This window comes from Epinephelus fuscoguttatus, linkage group LG23 (assembly GCF_011397635.1).
Source record: "Epinephelus fuscoguttatus linkage group LG23, E.fuscoguttatus.final_Chr_v1".
NCBI classification, from domain to species: Eukaryota; Metazoa; Chordata; class Actinopteri; order Perciformes; family Serranidae; genus Epinephelus; species Epinephelus fuscoguttatus.
The window spans coordinates 1,494,547-1,512,655 of NC_064774.1; the positions used below are offsets into that span (position 1 = coordinate 1,494,547).

Sequence of the window (18,109 nt, forward strand, 5' to 3'; positions counted from 1 at the left end):
ATCCTACTACACAGGGGCTACACCACGCAGAGGATGTGGGATATATGGACGCTTCGAAACCCAACATCTACATACAAATATATACACACACATACACACACCGATCAACCAAAAAATCAGAACGACTGTCGGGTGAAGTGAGTAACATTGATCATCTTGTTACAATGCAATGTTCCCCTGCGGTACTTTTGGTCCAGAAATTCATGAGAATGCCACTTGATGCGCTGCACCCGCCCTTACACCTCTGCAGATGGAGTATCGCTCCTCATGGCGGCAGCACTCTCTCATGACAGTGGCCCCCCAGCGGGAAAATGCACCAAGCTACACCACAAGAACTGCTCAAGAATGACCCAAGGAACGTGACAAAAAGCTCAAGGCATCGACCCGGCTTCCAGATTCACAAGATCCAAATCTGATCCAGCATCCATGGGACGTGCTGGTACCTCAGAGGTACTCCTAATCCACGGTGGGGCCTCCCTGGATCGGACTTGTCAAGGAATGGACACATGACCTCTGGAAGGTGTCCTGTGGTGTCTGGCACCTGAGTGCTGGCTGTGAGGTGGGGTACCAGCCAAGGCTGCAGCGATTAGTCGACTAATCGATGACTAATCGACTATTAAAATAATCGGTGACTATTTTAGTCGTCGACTAATCAGTTTGAGTTATTTTTCATGGAAAAGCACTATAAAGTACCTCAAAATACTCCTACTGCAGCTTCTTACGTTCACATATTGGCAGCTTTACACACGCTCCCATGATGGTGAACTAAAACCCTTTGGAGTGACGTACGAAGTGACGTACGAAATGATGTGACATAATTTTGGGGTTTGGGAGAGACAGACCAACATTTTTCAACATTTTAACACATTTTTCAATAAAATGATTCGTCGACTAATCGAAGAAATAATCGACAGATTAGTCGACAATGAAAATAATCGTTAGTTGCAGCCCTAGTACCAGCACTTCCTAGACGCTCAGTCAGGCCCCGTTTATACGACAACAATTTCAACTGAGAATGGTAAACTTAAGTTGCGATTTGGCCGATCGTTTACACGACAGCGGCGTTTTGGGTGCCTGAAAACGCAACGTTTTGAAAACGGGTTCCAGGGTGCAACTTTTTGGAAACGGCAGCATCTCCATTGTCATGTAAACTTGCAATATGCAGTTCCTCTGAAAACAGAAACTTTTCGCACATGCGCATTACAGTTCCAGTCACTAGGCACCCCGACCGTCGCAACAACAATGCCGAGCTCTGTTTGTGCTGCTCACCCTGTTGATTTGAAGTGAAGTGTAGATCTGTTACTGTAGCAACTCCACCTCGTCGTCCATCCAGACAAAGTTATCTGTGCATGCTTTCGCCATTGTGTCTTCTTTGTTTTGGTTTGTAATCACCGCGTTGTAGAGGAAGGCGCTTCAGCGCAGGCGCATGGCGTCATGCTGTGGTGTTGCTTTGCAAATTTACACTGCCATCCAGTGGCCTGGCGTGCATACTACAGCGTTTTCAGTAGATTTTGCGGCTCCGTGTGAACGGGGATCGTTTCAATAACGCAGTCATATAAACGCAGAAGTTTTTTAAAACGCAAAGGACAGACTTTCCATTTTTAGAGAAACAGTTGTTGTCGACACCTTGAGCTTTTGTCACGTTCTTCAAGCCATTCCTGAGGAGTTTTTGTGGTGTGGGATGGTGCAGGGGGGCCACTACTGTCAGGGAGTACTGTTGCTCTATCTATCTATCTATCTATCTATAAGTGTAGGCCTGTATCTTCCTTGTTAATATAATTTAGTTGTCTTTATTTTTCTTTACTGTTATGTACTTTGTTCCAATGTGTGACTTTAAAGAAAAGATCTCTATACTTCCTGAAGTCGGCCACTGAACTGCAGCTCTGACATACTTCAGTGAGCTCTGGGATGTAGTGGAGTAGAAATACTTAGTTACACAAAATGGAGGAGCTCAGGTGAAGTACATCCAGGCCACCGTAGCTGTTGTAAGTATCTGAATGCTTTTTCCTCCTCTAAGTGCTGTATTCTTATTTTTCATGTCTTCTTAAAACCTTAAAAGCCCAAACAGTACAACAGCGTGGTCACATCCTGTCTGACGGGTGGTTGTCACCGCCCCTGCGGTACGCCCAAGGACAACAAATCAAGCATCCTCTCTGCGAAAGAAACGGCTGGAAAACACTTCCGGGTGTCTTTGACTCGTCCTGACTTTAACTCGGGAACTTTGTGCACGGAGTTTGGTCCAGTTTGTCACGGCTAGATATGAAGAGTTGGAGGAACAGCAGACAGCAGGAGACGAAGTGACGGTCACACGAAGAAAGAAGAAGTTTGTTTTCAACGCTGTGAAGGTAAAAACCCGTTTAACCCGCCTCCTGTGTGTTGTTAGCCGGCTTCAGCTCATTAAAAGTGATTTATCTCCGTTTATTTTGACTTTAACGAGCTGAAGCTGCTGGTTTATTCATCTCTAAACACGTTGTGTCGTGTGGATACAGCTCACATAGCTGCAGAGTTCACCTGGCTTACACGGGAACACAGTGTCTTCAGTAAGGTTAGCTTGGAAACAACAGCAAACTGAACACTTTTAAACTCAGTTACCAGTTTATTAGGTACACCCAGACAAAGCTAATGCACTCTAGGGTCGTTTCAGAGGCAGCAGTGGAAGGTAAGAGTCACTCAGGTAGTGTACTTGTACACGTTTGAGGTATCTGTGTCTCTAATGTTTTGTCCACCCTCATTAATATCAGACTGTGTGTACCTAATAAACTGACAACTCTTTGTGTGTTATTGTTAAAGAAAATATACAGGAAAACTTTCTATTGTGTGAAATCTGTCTTTAATAAATCAGAATTAGCTTCTAAATATTGCACATTTTTTATTTTTATTTTCATTTTATAGTTTCTACCTCTAACATTTTTGTAGATTATTTCTTATATTTTATGCAATATTTCTCATTTACCATGTATCCCTGCGTTATTGTTGTTTTGTATTTTACTGTTTCAGTCATATTTATATCTGTTATATCTGCTCTGACCTGCCAAAGCTTTCTTCTTCTTCCTCTTCTTCTTCTTTAGATAAGTTAAATAGAGTTAAACAAATGTTAAATAATTTAAAATGTATATCCCAGATGCTTGTGTTTTTATTGTTTATTAAATGTAATATATAGCAAATGTTTTTTAGAATTATTTGATTTATTATTTTAATTGTATTTATATATTTTAAATTTAATATTCCTCATCTTGTAATCTTTATATTATGGGGGAGGAAACCACCAGAGGATCCACGATACTTAAGTCACGATATAATATTATCGCGATAGTAAATATATTGCGATATGCTGAGTATTACGATGAAATATAGACCTATTGCGATTTATTGCAAATTATTAGCTGTTTTCAACTTTAAATAAAAGTTAATTAAGTTTTCAGTCTGTTTAATTAAAAAAATTAATTTAAAAAATGTAATTCAATTTCATTTCATTTAATTTCAGTTAATTTGCTTTAATTAAATTTAAATTTTATATACTTTATTACTCCTTTTTTTTTTTTTTTTTCAGAAAATTGGATCTCGTGGACCAAAAAAGTAATTGATTATATTATTATAGCAGGCTGCCTTAAGTTATATTTGTAGTTGTAATATTAATAATTAATATAATAAAAAAAATTGATATGATATTGCCACTCAAAAATATCACAATACTATGCTGTATCGATTTTTTTCCCCCTCACCTCTATTATATTCTTTATTTAAGTTTTTTTTCTTGTAATTTACCATTAGACTTTTAATTAAAGGATCACTTCACTCAAATACCCAAATCCTTAGTGCTCAACCCTCAGTGATGTCTATGGCGTGGTCATATGGTTGAAATCATCACTTTATTAATAAGGCAGCATCACTGTAATATGAGTTTGTCGAGTTCACTCACCTTGCTCTACGCGGAAGTTAAATTTATCTTCCCTCTGATAAGCAGAAGTAGAGATAACCACATTTCAATGTTTAACAAAAGTCGTCTCACTCTTGTTGTCATCTCCAGAAATGAACCATCAAACAGTATTTTTATTGAATATGCAGAAACAAGGAGACCAAACTTTTACAGTTGGTATGTGTCAGCCGTGATTTACATGGGTGGTGTGGGGCTTGTGACATACTTTAAGAGGTCAAAGTTCAGCTTTGTATACTGTGTTACCCATCAGAAACGTTACTGAGGTGTTTGTACTTTGCACTTCCTGTAAATAAAGTTGTAGTACTTTATGACTTACGACAGGAAAGAGGTGAAGTTTACAGCAGACATTTCATCATGAATCCAACAGTAAGCTTAAAGTCTGTGACGTTCTTACGACAGAAGTGACTCACAGTGACTCTGATGGTGTGTTTTGTTGTACTTTATTAAAACTTTGTTGACATTTTGAGGCTGAATAACAGACAAGATGGCGCTGAAAGTAAACCTCTGATGGAACATAAAATCAGGGCTGTGGCTCTTTACTGCTTCATGTTGCTGTTGGTTTGTTTCAGACTGAGTTTAGAGTCGTATTTTTAGGGCTGTCCCCAATATGAGTTTTGGGGGCTTCAAAACTTCAGTGCTAATCACCTGCAAATATTCAGTGCTTCAGCAGGACACGATGTGGCCTAGGGGTGCGAGTGGGGGGATGTCGGGGGATAGTAATAAATCATATTCATAACTAATCAGCCAACTTTAGAAGGACTTGGCGCCGCTGTGTGTTACAGAGCGCTAGAGAGAAGGTGGAAGATGGACTATTGCAAGCAATGTTTCTGGAAGTTGTCAACTCTGAACACAACAGGTCAGGCCTCATCACTAGATGAAAATCAAGTGCTTCACTACAGTCAGCAGCTGCGGACGACTGTCTGCAGTTCGTCTTGCGCGTTTCTTTTCCGCGTCTAACAGCCAATGTAACGCTTGAAGTGGGGTTCAATGACTGCACCGGTAACACAGGCCTTATTCGTGTCCGACACTTGCCACCACCTTTCAATTTCCTCCACTTTTTTAGTGGTGAAAAACGATTCAAAAATCGAAGTATTTGAATACTGATACGGACATTGGTTACCATGGCAACGACCGAACCTTTGAAGCATTTAGGTCGGCCTTTACTTCCCTGAAATCAGCAATGGTGGAAGAAATACTCCGATCTTTAGTACAAGGAAAAAAAATGGATGTACAGCAACGTTAAAATACTCACAAGCAGCTCATGGAATCCCTGGAAAAGTTATGAATCAGAAAAACTGTTTCCAGGGCCTGGAAATGATTTGGAATGAACACAGTAGCCCCTTTTACACTGCCAGATTTTCTGTGACGTTGTCGGTAAGCTGCGAGCGTTTAGACACACGGAGCCAGATTGGCGAGCTGACCTGACGTACCCAATTTTCCGCCTCGTAGGGTAGACATATTGGCGGAACCCTTTTGGTTTAAACAGACCAAGGCGGCCCTCCGCCACGGGAGGAGCTGTTGATGACGACGTACGTGCGAGCCACTGGCGATGGATAAACAGGAAACAGCTGATAGCAGGAATTAGCGAGCAGCTAGTAGCAAGAGGGAAACGCAAACCTGACAGACACTGTAAAGATGAGCAACTGGGGAGACAAGGAATTGCGCGCCCTCCTTGTCCTCGCAAACAAAGAGGCCATTAACCGTCAGATGACGGGGACGGTGAAGGACGGGCCGACTTATGAGAGAATCACCGAAGGACTGACCAGCCACGGCTTCCCTCCCTCATCACTGTTTACGTCACACGCTGAGCTACACGTTTTGTTACCCGATGACGTTTAATGTCCCCGACAGGGTTTGTAGTCGTATTGAGCAACTTGTTAGCAACCGCCTTTTTTACGACACGTAAAAGCTTCAAAATTCACAAGTAGGGTATTTTTTTATGTTGTAGAACAAAAGCTTTTGTTAACCACAGACCTTATTTGAGGCATTTTATCCCATTCAAAAAACGTATTGACTTTTAGACGAGAGAACCGGAAGTGCTAAAAGCGCTAACGGAGTTCCGGGTTTACTGGCACACTCTATTGCCTTGAAAAAGGCGCATTCTGTATAAACAAAAGTATTTAGGCGGCATTTTGCTGCACTGCACGATTTTGTTTTTATACTGCCAATGCTGAAAAAACACTGATTGGGCTTTCCTGCAAATTTGCACAATTCCTATTTAAAAAGGGCTAAAGTTTTGGGAAAAAGTTCGAATCTGCGCTGTTTTGGCTGTTGTTTAAAATGTGTTCACCAAAAACCTAAAATGTCACTTGAAATCTGTTCCACTTCTTTATATTAAGACACACACACACACACAGAGATTTGTTTATCTGCGGCGGCCCGCCACTATAAAAACATCTGCTGCTGCCAGATGCTTCCTGCAGGTGCTCCGACATGTTCTCCCTGTGTCAGCGTGGGTTTCCTCCAGGTGCTCCAGCTTTCTCCCACAGTCCAAAGACATGCAGGTTAACTGGTGACTCGAAATTGTCCGTAGGTGTGAATGTGAGTGTGAATGTCTGTGTCTGTGTGTCAGACCTGTGACAGTCTGGTGACCTGTCCAGGGTGAACCCTGCCTCTCTGTCAGCTGGGATAGGCTCCAGCCCACCGCCACTATCAGATGGTGCTGCATGTGAGGACTTTTACTTTACTACTTAACTGACCATGCTGCAGTAATGAGCAGTGTTTGGCCGCCAGATGCTGATAGATGACAGTAATGTGAGTGTGTGGTGTGGTGTGTTGTCACATGTGTGCTTCTGCGTTTTCACCACTAGATGCTGCTGTTTAACCACACTGACATTACTCACCAGAGAAACGACACACTGAGCTCTGCTGTTCAGCCCCTGAACAAACCTATTTTACAAAGCACTGACCCTGACGGGGTTGAGGGTTGAATTCCCACTGAGGTCAGCTGAGAGCATGCAGCAGTGATCATGTATGTTTCAAGTGTTAAATTTATGACATTGGTATTAAATTATATTTCTGTTTCTGCTCAAGGGATCAGACGTTATTGTCAGCGTGCTCATGAGCAAGGCAGCCCTCTGGTTTCTATTATCTCAGAGTGAAAATGCCTGGAAATGTTGTAAACTGACGTCTTTCTGTTTTGTCTGCAGGAGAGAGAAGACGACGAGAAGTGGGAGGAGTGAGATGATGGAGGTGGCGGAGCAGAGAGGAGGCGTCACAGAAAAGGAGGAGACTCCTCCGAGGGTAGGAGAGCATGTAAACCCCTCGAGTTACTGTTTGTCTCTTCTCTCTGCAACTGAATCCAAACATTGAACCTGTTTTTAAAAGACAGGTGATGATTTTGAAACATGTTTTCATCCGCTAAACTCGGGACAGCGTATATAAACCTGCAGGGCTGTCGTCATCATGCATGTCCAGAAACATACAGGTATGGACTGTCATTAGCACATGCTTCATCTCAGCAGAGCACAGAAACACTTTACTAAGCTTCATCTGTTGCTTCTAGACTGAAAGAACCTTGATGTGCACGTTATGATAAGTGGATTCTGGTGGTGGCAAGTCACTAAGCACATTAACTCAGTCACTGTAGTTAAGGGATAACTTGACCCTCTTTTCCTATATTTTTGGAACTGGTCCAGCATTGAGAGACCTCCGCAGCCACAGCAGCAAAACAGGCTGCAGTGCAATCCTTATGGGCAACTGTACGCCGCCAGTATACGTCCACTAAAAGTGTTTGTTTTTGCCACTGACAAACTACCTTGCTGTGTGAAGAGTTCAAACTAGTTTCGCTGACTGCTACTTGCACAATCATTCATTCATTTACCATAACCGCTTATTCTCTTGAGGGTCGCAGAGGGGTGGAGCCTGTCCCAGCTGACATTGGGCGAGAGGTGGGGTTCCCCCTGCACAGGTCACCAGACTGTCACAGGGCTGACACATAGAGACAGACATTCACACTCACATTCACACCTACGGACAATTTAGAGTCACCAGTTAACCTGCATGTCTTTGGACTGTGGGAGGAAGCTGGAGCACCTGGAGGAAACCCACGCTGACACAGGGAGAACATGCAAACTCCGCACAGAAGGGCTCCCCCACCCTGGGTTCAAACCAGGAGCCCTCCTGCTGTGAGGCGCCAGTGCTAACCACTGCACCACCGTGCCTTTGCTTGCACGTTGATACATCAGCACTAATAATCATCGTGTAAAACAGTTTCTTCAAAGAACAAGTACTTTTGTATTTAAAGTACAATTAGACTATAATACGTCTGTACTTTTACTTCCATCCATGCAGGGTTGTACATTAACACACCCTCTTGCAGTGTAGCTGTTGGCTGCAACATTACAAACTCATTATTCCTCCCACTGGCTGCTGAGCGTGTTATCAGTGTATTACACACGTATAAAACAGACATGTGTTTGATGTATTTGTTCTTCACAGATATTCCTCACACACTCGCACGTTACGTAACCAGCTGAATAAAAGGGAAGGAACAGCTTCCACAATGTTATCAGAGCGTCGTCACGACAACAAAAGCAAACCGGTGTGACAAACAGTGACAGTGAGCGTTTGCTCGTCCGATAAGGCGGCCATTGTTGTGGTTAGTGGTGATGGAGTGATGGCAGGTAACAGGAGTGGTCACCTGCTGCCGCTCTGATGTCAGCAGGTGACTCACCTGCGTGCAGAGCAGCTGTATTCAGTAGTTTTATGTTAATCAGATGTCTTTAAGAGCAGTTGTGAAAAAGAGATGTCATTTTCCATCATTTTCTTTGACCCAAGCTGCAGTTCCTCTATTGGCTGACGTTGAGAGGGAGACTTCTTTCTACAAACACTAAAGGGTAACTTTTAGTTTTCAACCTGTCAAAGTCATTAATAGGAACAATGGTTTTTTAAATGAGTCCAGTACTGAGCGAGAGTGCTGCAGCCAGCAGTGGCAAAATAAGCTTCAGTGTAGTGTTAACGATCTATTCAGCGCCGTCAATTTAAAGTGTTTGCTTTTGCCACTGACAGGCTCAGATAATTGTTCTGTCTGACAACACTTTGGGAAGGATCCCTACAGAGATAGACCCGTTTGTTTAAGAAGAAGATCCTTTTTGTTTAACTAGAAACAGCCTCAAAATCTCTACCGCCAAACCCACCAGACTCCATTTAGATAAACAGTCAGTTCATTTAAAGTCAACAGAAACAAAATAAAACTCACAAAAACCGTCTTGGTTTGGCTCGACACTGTCCCGTCAATCACCAACTCTGGTTTGGTTGAAATAAACCTTTAATTTATCCAGTTAGATGTGAAAATGTGCGGAGTCTGGTTTGTCTGGCGATGGTGATGTCGGGGCTGTTTCTGGTGAAACAAAGAGGATCTTACTCTGAAACAAACAGGTCTGTCTCTGTAGGGATCCTTTCCATAATGTTGTCACACAAACAGAAAACCAATCTGAGCCTGTCAGTGGCAAAAACAAACACTTCAGAATGATGGGGTACTTTATCAGGGTACTCGCTGACAGAAAGCAACAAGAACAGGAAAAAAAACATGAAATCTTCAGTTTCACGGACAGCGCTGGAAGTATTTGTGTGGGGTGTATGCTAATGGCTGACTAGCAGAAGTGCGCTGTCAGTTTACGATTGATTGGCATTCATGAGCATACACACGTGCATACGATCAAATCAGAGTTTTCTGCGGCGTTCGTGAATCTGGAGATGGTTTTTTATGTGCAAATGTGCTCACAGATTTACTGACATGTCATGAATGAGACCCGGTGGGTTTGAGTGTTACTTTACATTTTATGTTGATTGTTCCTTTAAAAGCTCATTGAAGAAACCAGCAACCTTCATGTCAAACAGCAGCTTCTCTAACCTTTGGAAAGGGCAAAGGTGTGTGTGCGTGTGCAAGACTTGTTTTGCGTCACTACATGCCTCGCTGTCTCTTCAATGTGACACAACAACTTTGAGCCAAATTCCTTCGGCCCGATGAGCCCTCCACAGGTGTGTGTGTGTGTGTGTGTGTGTGTGTGTGTGTGTGTACATCACTTCCTGGAAACAAATGAGAACATGCAGGACAACGTCCAGAGTTGACTTTTCTTGTTGTAATCTCTTTTAATTGTAGACGACAGCCGTATTGTGTGTTTTTGAGTGTGTGTCGTTACCCCTCATCTGCGTCAGGTGACCATTTCCTGAGTCTTGAGTGACTCCGGTGACCTCCGACCTCCCTAGCCTGTGGCCAGTCACAACGGGGAGCCATCATCTCCGTGGCAACCTCACAACCTTTTGATCTGGGTTCTGATTGGCCCCCTGATAAGCTCCGGGTTCCCACAGCGATCCCTCCATGTGTTGTCACGGTGCTTTGAGTTTCTGACCTTTGACCTCTTTACTGTCGGGTACTGGAGACGTTCCTGCTCTAGGAACTAAGGCTACATTCAAGTACAGTTGGAAATTTGAAATCCCAGCATGAGAGAATGCAGCAGGTGAGGGAGGAAGAGTGAGATTTGAACCTGTAACCTCGCTGTCAAAACCAGCTCCTTCAGCCTTTAATTCATCTACTGGAAGTACTCGACTTCAACCCTGTCTACACTTATGAAAACTCTGTTAAAGAAAAAAAACTCCTGTCTACACGGTCTTCATTTTACAAAATGTCTCAGTCAACACTAGAATGTAAAAACAACTCCGAGCACTTAACAGACCAGTAGGCTGTGATAATATGATAATAATATATCAAGGAAGAAGATTCTCAGCATGTGTTGGAGCTATATGTTTGATTTGTGTGACATGCAGTGCCCCACCATGCCACTAGGTGGCTTGTATCACTGGCAGACAGCCCATGGTATTTAAGTTCATCCCAGTACGCACAGGTGTCGCTGATGTAAGGAGGCAAACAGTTTTAGGAGTAAAATTTCCATGGCTGTTATTTATTGCAAGTTTGTGTTGAAGGATATTGAAAGTTATACGGACATCATGGACAAGAAAATAACCGAATGATGATCACTGGAAAAGATTGCGAGTAGTTTTCTGAGTACACGTCCAACAAATTCAGCCAGTTAGCAACCCAGAACTATGCTTGCCCCTGGGACTTACAAATCTTCTGCAATTTTTTATTTATTTATTTTTTGTTACAGGAGGCAAACAGTAACTGCAACCACACTGACAACAGCGTCGCTTCCTGTCCAGCCGAGGCCACACCAGAGGTTGCCATGGAAACGGAACAGAGCAAAGGTAAACGAGTGAAGAAGCAGAGAGAGTTACGGTGCATTTAAGCTTAACATGAAGCAAATTGTGTGTGTCCATTTATATCCACTGATGTATTCACATTGACGTTTATTTTCACACCTGCCCTGTTTGGTTCTGTTCAATTGAACTCGAGTTCGTTTGCCCCCTAAGTGCGGTTCGTTTGGGCAGGTGTGAACACAGCAATCACACTCCAGTGTGCACCACAACAACCAGACTGAGACCTTCTTGAAGAGGTGGTCTCGGTCTGGTTACGAACCAACCAACCAACTCTAGACAATTATACAACTTTGTGACAAAATTAGTCCCTGATTCAAGTGACCTTAGTCTGATCATTCATTAATTTTTACCACTACTAACGGAGCGCTAATGATCTGAAAGTAAGCTAAAAGTACTGGAACAAACAGGTGTTAAAGTCATTAGGGGGGCGTACACAACCTGCCTCGGCAACCATGAATTTTGGCACAGAATAGGCACAAGAGTAGCGCCCAGTGCCCGACCTTGTGTTTTCCTGGCGGTTAAAGACGCGGCATGTGTACGGCCCCTAAATTATTTAGACAAAATTCCTGTTGTCATAGTAACTCTCCATTGACACCCCCCTCCACCTCCAGACGTCCCAGTGACACCACAGAAACCAGGACCTGTGGTTGTTCAAGCCAACAACAAAAACCCGGCCACTGAAAAGCTGGAGAAAGTCCGCAAGTGGAGCATCACCACCTACAAGGTGAGAGCAATCAAAATGATTGGTAACAGATGTAATCAATACAAATCAGTCTGATCAATGACGACGTTTTCTTCCCCGCAGTGCACCAGGCAGGCTCTGTCAGAAAAGCTTGGCCGTGGATCTCGTACAGTGGATCTGGACCTGGAGCCTCGCCTCGAGCTGCTCAAAGACGACCGACTGCGCTACGAAAACGTCACCAAGCTGGCTCAGACGCTGGCCAATCAGCTCGCTCAGTTTACAGTTACCCAGAAGACACTGGGGGACGCCTTCACTGAGCTCAGCCTCAAAACACCAACACTGCATGTGAGTACAACCGTTTGCATTGCTCACAGCCTCTGCTGCTACAAATGACTGTTAGCAAACACCCTCCCCCAAACAGCGATTGTCCAATCACAGCTTAGCAACTGTAACTAGGGCACATCCTTCAAAGAGTTAGGAGATTGTCTTTCACTTTTTGCCTTTCAGAAAACAAAAAACAAGAATAAAAATGGAAGGAATTTGTTGATCTGCTTTGACATGAGATAAAAAATCTTCGCACATCAAGCTAACTAGATTTCTAGCTACAATAGTAAAGCAGTTTATGGATAGACTATATTCGATGTTGAGCTGGCCATATTCTAGAGAGTTTTATTATTTGTGTATAATAGATAATACAGAAGATAAGAATCTTTAAAAAAGCTGCGTACTGATTTGCAATTGCAATATTAGCCTAAAAAAGATTTTAATCAGAAACCAGGCAGCCATGATGGAGGTCAGGTGGTGTCGCTCACTCTCTCCGTCTCTGTCAGGTGGAGTTCGGTGTGAACGCAGAGGCTCAGAGGTTTCTGTCAAAGAGCGGCGAGACTCTGACGGCGGCCATTAACGGCTTCACATCTGACATGAACACACTGGTCAACAAAACAATCGAGGACACCATGATCAGCGCCAAACAGTACGAAGCCGCCAGGTGGGTGGAAAACACACCTGGACCAGTTACACCAGGATTCTACATAGACGGTTTCAGGGCCGACGTCAAAATGACGTCAGTTTGTTAGCTGGAGGTGAAACATGACTCTCCACCACAGGACTGTGGGCTTCATATGAGTCTAAAAACGAGGTCTTGTTGTGTTATTGGGAGCCAGAATAGAAGGAGTCATGTCTCAAAAGTTTTAGTTTTATCGCACACTAGCCGCCACTGCCCGTCCACAAAACTGAAGACTGGGCGGAGGCCATCATCAAAAATAAACACATGTGCAGCGTCCATGTCCAGCAGTAAAAGGGTCTATAAGCAAAGCTCCTTTATAGGAAGCTCAGAGATGCTGTTAGGGGAATTACAGGTCCAAACTCTTGAACTTGATCAAACAATCGATTGAAACAGACCATGAAAAAAGAGTTTCCCATGAAAGAAACCAGATCTGAAAGAGATCCAGGCACCGTCAGAACCAGTCCAAAACAGACAGAAAATGAAAACATAATGTGCTCCCAGAGTTCGCTTGGATCTACTTGTGTATCCAGGACCTGCAACAATAGAGTGGACTTTAATTATCCTGACTTTCAGGAAGTCTGATACCTTTACCATCAGTGTTGAACGACTGCTACCAAGCCACAAGAAAAAGGTATAAACTGGGTTATAACTTTATAACTTCATGTTGTTTGTGTGGTTAAATTGAATGTTAATTTCATGTTGATGTTAATTGCGATAGTCCACCACTACCAGACCCCAAGACTAGATGACCATGTAGACTTGTTCTACTTCCAGGATCGAGTACGATGCGTACCGGGTCGACCTGGAGGAGCTGAACCTGGGACCTCGGGACGCCGTCACTCTGCCCAAACTGGAGCTGGCCCAGAAAGACTTCCAGAACCAGAGGGAGAGGTACGAGAGGATCAGGGACGCCCTGTCCGTCAAAGTTAAGCTGCTGCAGGAAAACAAGGTGAGAAGGATCACAGGTGTCTGGTAAACCTTGAGATGGTCAATATATCGTTCTTAATGAACCCTGAAGAGAGAGCAGTTCATCAGAGCTGGATCCAATAAATACCCCTGACTACCGCAAACTCATTTGACACAGGAATTAATGACCAATGTAACCTGTTAGTGAGTGTTAGTGGATTATTTGTCCCATGTGAAAGGGGCTTTAGTTACAGTGGTTTACTTAAAGAACATGTTTTTTTTTTTTTACATCTTATCATGTTTTTATATCTCCGGGCCATCAACAGCCGTGACGAAGGCATTATGTTTTCAGGTTGTCCGTCCAGCCGTCTGTCCACCCAACTCTCGTGGAATGCCTTCAAATTTGGCACAAATTTCTACTTGGAGTCAAAGACGAATTCCTTTGTTTTTGATGGTCAAAGGTCAAGGTACTTACCTTGTCTGCTTTATTCTCATAAAGGTGATATCTCAAGAATGCCTCGAGGGAATTTATCCAAATTTGGCACTAATGTTCACTCGATGAACTGATTTGAATTTTGTGGTTTAAAGGTCAAGGACACTATGACCTTGCATCCATCTCATTCTTGTGAATGCAATATCTCAAGAACAGCTTGAGTACATTTTTTCAAATTAGGCACAAACATCCACTTTGAGTCAAAGATGAACTGATTAACATTTGGTGGTCAAAGGTTGAGGTCATTGTGACCTCTCCTATCACATTCTTGTGAATGTAGTATCTCAAGAACACCTTGAGGGAATTTCTTCAAATTTGGCACAAACATCTACTTTAGTCAAGGATGAACTGATTTGAAATTGGTGATCAAAGCTCAAGGACACTATGGCCTTGCATTTGTCTCATTCTTATGAACGAGATATCTCAAGAACACCTTGAAGGAATTTCTTCAAATTTGGCACAAACATCCACTTTGAGTCAAGTATGATCAAATTAAAATTTGGTGGCATAGGTCAAGATCACTGTGTCCTTGTGTCCATCTCATTTTATAAACACAGTGAGACAAACAATGTCATGTTCTGCAAAAACACACTGAAACATTCTCAATTTATGCAAAAAATAAACTGTTTTGTTTATGTGTAGCCTGAGGAGCCATTTTTTTCCAATATTGGTAACGTTTGTTTGGACTTGGAAAAATGTTGGTTATATCGATTCTAGCATTTATTTCCAATTTTTGTTTTATTATCAAAAACTTTAACTTTGTTTTTTTTTTGCTTTTCTTTTTACTATTCATAGCACAATAACAGTGTTATACAGTGTTATATAGGATTGTTTTAAGTTCTCCCTGCTTCTACCCATGATTGTGCTGTTTCCATAGAGGGGGAGGACTCATACATTGCATTAAAACAACGAGGCCTCAGTGAGTAAAATATGACAGGACGAAAACAAAAAAACACCTGAAGCTGCCTGGGATTCAGAGGGTTGATGGAATGTTAAAAAACTGCAAAAAAAAATAGCATTAACAATTTCCCAGATTCCAAGTTGACGTCTTCAGTATGTCTTTTTCTTTATTTGTTTGTTTTTTTTGGGGGGCGTTTGACCAAAAGTCCAAAACCTTTGGCTATTCCATTCACTGTCACATATTGTGAAGAAAATCTGCATATTATCACATTTGGAAAGCTGCAACATGACAATATTTAATATTATTGCTTCAAAAATTACTGAAACAATCAGATATTGTACACGACAGAATAAGGTTGCGAATTAATATTCATGAAAATATGGTTCAGACTTGACAAATCCCTCATTTTCTCTGCAGGTTAAAGTCCTCCATAACCAGCTGTGGCTGCTTCACAGCGCCGTCGCTGCTCACAGTTTATCGTGTCAGAGCTTCCTGGAGCAAAACATCCAGCAGGCCACCGAACACCTCAACAACCCCAGCGTAGACGCCCCCTCCTGGCTGGAGAGTTGACCCATCATGGCAAGTGGACGGATGTTGGGTTCAGCAGATGTTTTGGTATAAATGGACGCTACTGGGGGGAAAAGTCAGAGTGAGGCTTGTTTTGGGAATTGTGGACTCAAAAAGTTGGGATGGATGTGAAATTTGGGATAGTTCGGTCGGTAGGTAGTTTATTTATATTCCAGTTTGTGGGTTAGGGATCGATTTCCAACCTCTGGAAAACTTCCCTGGAGTTAGATAGTTCAGAGGGAAATTGATTATTCTGGATGTTGAATGAGCTCCTGCAGGTCTGGAAAGACATTTGAAAGGTGGAATTTCATCACTTTCCGGGTCTCAAAATGTTATGGATAAAAAAATTTAGAAAGGTTTTGAAAAAATGAGGTTATTATTTTGAACTCTTGACATATTTAGGACAAGAATTATCTCTCTTTCTATACTATAGATTCAGAGGCATACAGTACTTGTGACTTTTGACCTGTTTAACAGAGACACATATATACCCCTCCTGGTTTTCTTTCCTCTGTCTCACTGTGTTGGGGAGTAAATCCATAATCCTCTGTGAGGCACTAAGCCTTTCTTTGAACTTTAAAAATCCTCAGCCACTGCAGTCAGAAACTCACAGCGACTAAAAGTGGCTCAACACCACTGCTGGGAAAACAGCTTGGTTTTTCCATAGGGGCTGGTACTATCAGCAACTCTGCACCAGCTCGGTTTGGCTTCATACATCATATTCAGCTGTAGATAATTAACGTCATTTGTTAAAAGGCAGGAATCAAACCTGGCTGTTCTCTGGTTAATGTCTTATCTCCAAGCCAGTGTTTGTTCATGGCCAAAGATTATTTGTGATGTAAAAGAGACTTGTCATAGTATCACCACTCTACGAGTAGATTGTGTGTATTTTAACCGACCATATCACATCACTCATCGACGCTCACCAACTCAATGAGGACATCCAGTATTTGGATCAAATAGCTCATTGAAAAAATTGGCTGTTAAAGTAAAATATGCCACATCGTCTTTTGCTCTTCTTATTTTTGGGTTTTAGCTACAAAACTAAGTGTCTATGCCTTTTCTAGCTAACAAAAAGTCAGAATCTCAGCTGAATCTTTCAGCAACTTTAAACCTTTTGTTGTAAATGTTGAATGCTGAATTCAAATGAGTTTCATAAGGCATTCGAAAGGATTCAGATTTGACAGAATGCTGACCCCGAACAACTTTTGGACAATTGATTGACCGCCACCTATAAACTGAATTCACCAGCTGCATAGTTAGTTTAAGCAGCTCTGTTCTGGTTATCTGTTGCCTTTTTCTTTCTCTGGTGTCCATGGCAGAATCTCAGCAATGTTTAGAGACTCATAATTTGCTAGGAACCAAACAAATGTTGCTGTACGTCGATGACAACACCTTGTTCGTTGTTAAAACTTGGTTGTTATTAATCTTTCAGGCAGCACTTTATCAGTAGCCAAGTGCTTATTTACTGTCAGTCCTGTGAAGATGTTCAGTTGATGGATGGCTCCCTTTCAACTTAAACTGCCATAGATTCAGTCATGGGCCTGTTAAGACCATTAATTATCTATAAACCAAAAAATGTTGCTTTATGTTGATGATGATGCCTTGTTTATAGGCGAAGAACTGTTGTTGGTGGTTGTAGCCAATATTTCAGGCGACATTTCATTAGTAACCAAAGTTTTAGCGTTTATTTGCCGTCTGTCCAGTGAAGATTTGGATGATTGATTGACGGTCAACCATCAACTTAATTCACCTACCACAGATTAAGTTAAAGCAGCACTAGTTTGGTTAGCTGATGGTCATTCCCTCTTCTGGATTGCATGGCAAGACATTCAACAGCCTATTGAGACCAATAATTTGTTGGAAAACAGCTTCACTGTTCTCAATGCTGAGCCAGCGAGTTAAATAATGATGAAAGAGTTGGATAAATCATTGATGCAGCTTTTTTCTGGTTGAATGCTGGTCATTTCATCCTCTGGTATATATGGCAAAAAGCTCAAGGACTGGGTTGATCTCAGTAATTTGCAACAAGTCAAAGTAAAGTTGCAGTATGCAGACCATGGGCCTGATTTTTTGAAAAGAGGGGTTGTTTTTTGGCAATGAGTCATCAGTGGCTCATTTTAGTTTTACATTACTGTCTGTACTGTGATGACTTGAACAAGTTATGGATGGCCACCTGCTAACTTCCAGCCAAAGATTTAGTTCCAGTAGCACTGATCTGGTTGACTGCTCGTCATTCATCCTCTGGTTTACAGGGCAAGATGCTCAGCGCTTGTGGAGACCGATAAATTGTGAAAATAATGTTGTAGTATGTCAACAATATTGCTTTATTCAAAGGTTAAAGAAAGGTTGGCTCATTTTGTCACCACTCTATCAGTCACCAAAGTTTTAGTGTTTAT

At 42.2% G+C, this 18,109-nt stretch overlaps 1 protein-coding gene across 1 annotated transcript; it reads left to right on the forward strand.

Annotated features, from left to right (window-relative positions):
* The first annotated feature begins 1,969 nt into the window (after positions 1-1,969).
* Positions 1,970-16,205, forward strand: LOC125883401 (arfaptin-1-like). Its single transcript, XM_049567660.1, has 8 exons — positions 1,970-2,345; positions 7,087-7,180; positions 11,047-11,143; positions 11,767-11,879; positions 11,961-12,182; positions 12,668-12,825; positions 13,618-13,792; positions 15,561-16,205. The coding sequence occupies exons 2-8, from the start codon at positions 7,121-7,123 to the stop codon at positions 15,711-15,713; spliced, it is 978 nt and encodes a 325-aa protein (XP_049423617.1). The 5' UTR covers positions 1,970-2,345; positions 7,087-7,120; the 3' UTR covers positions 15,714-16,205.
* Positions 16,206-18,109: the final 1,904 nt, after the last annotated feature.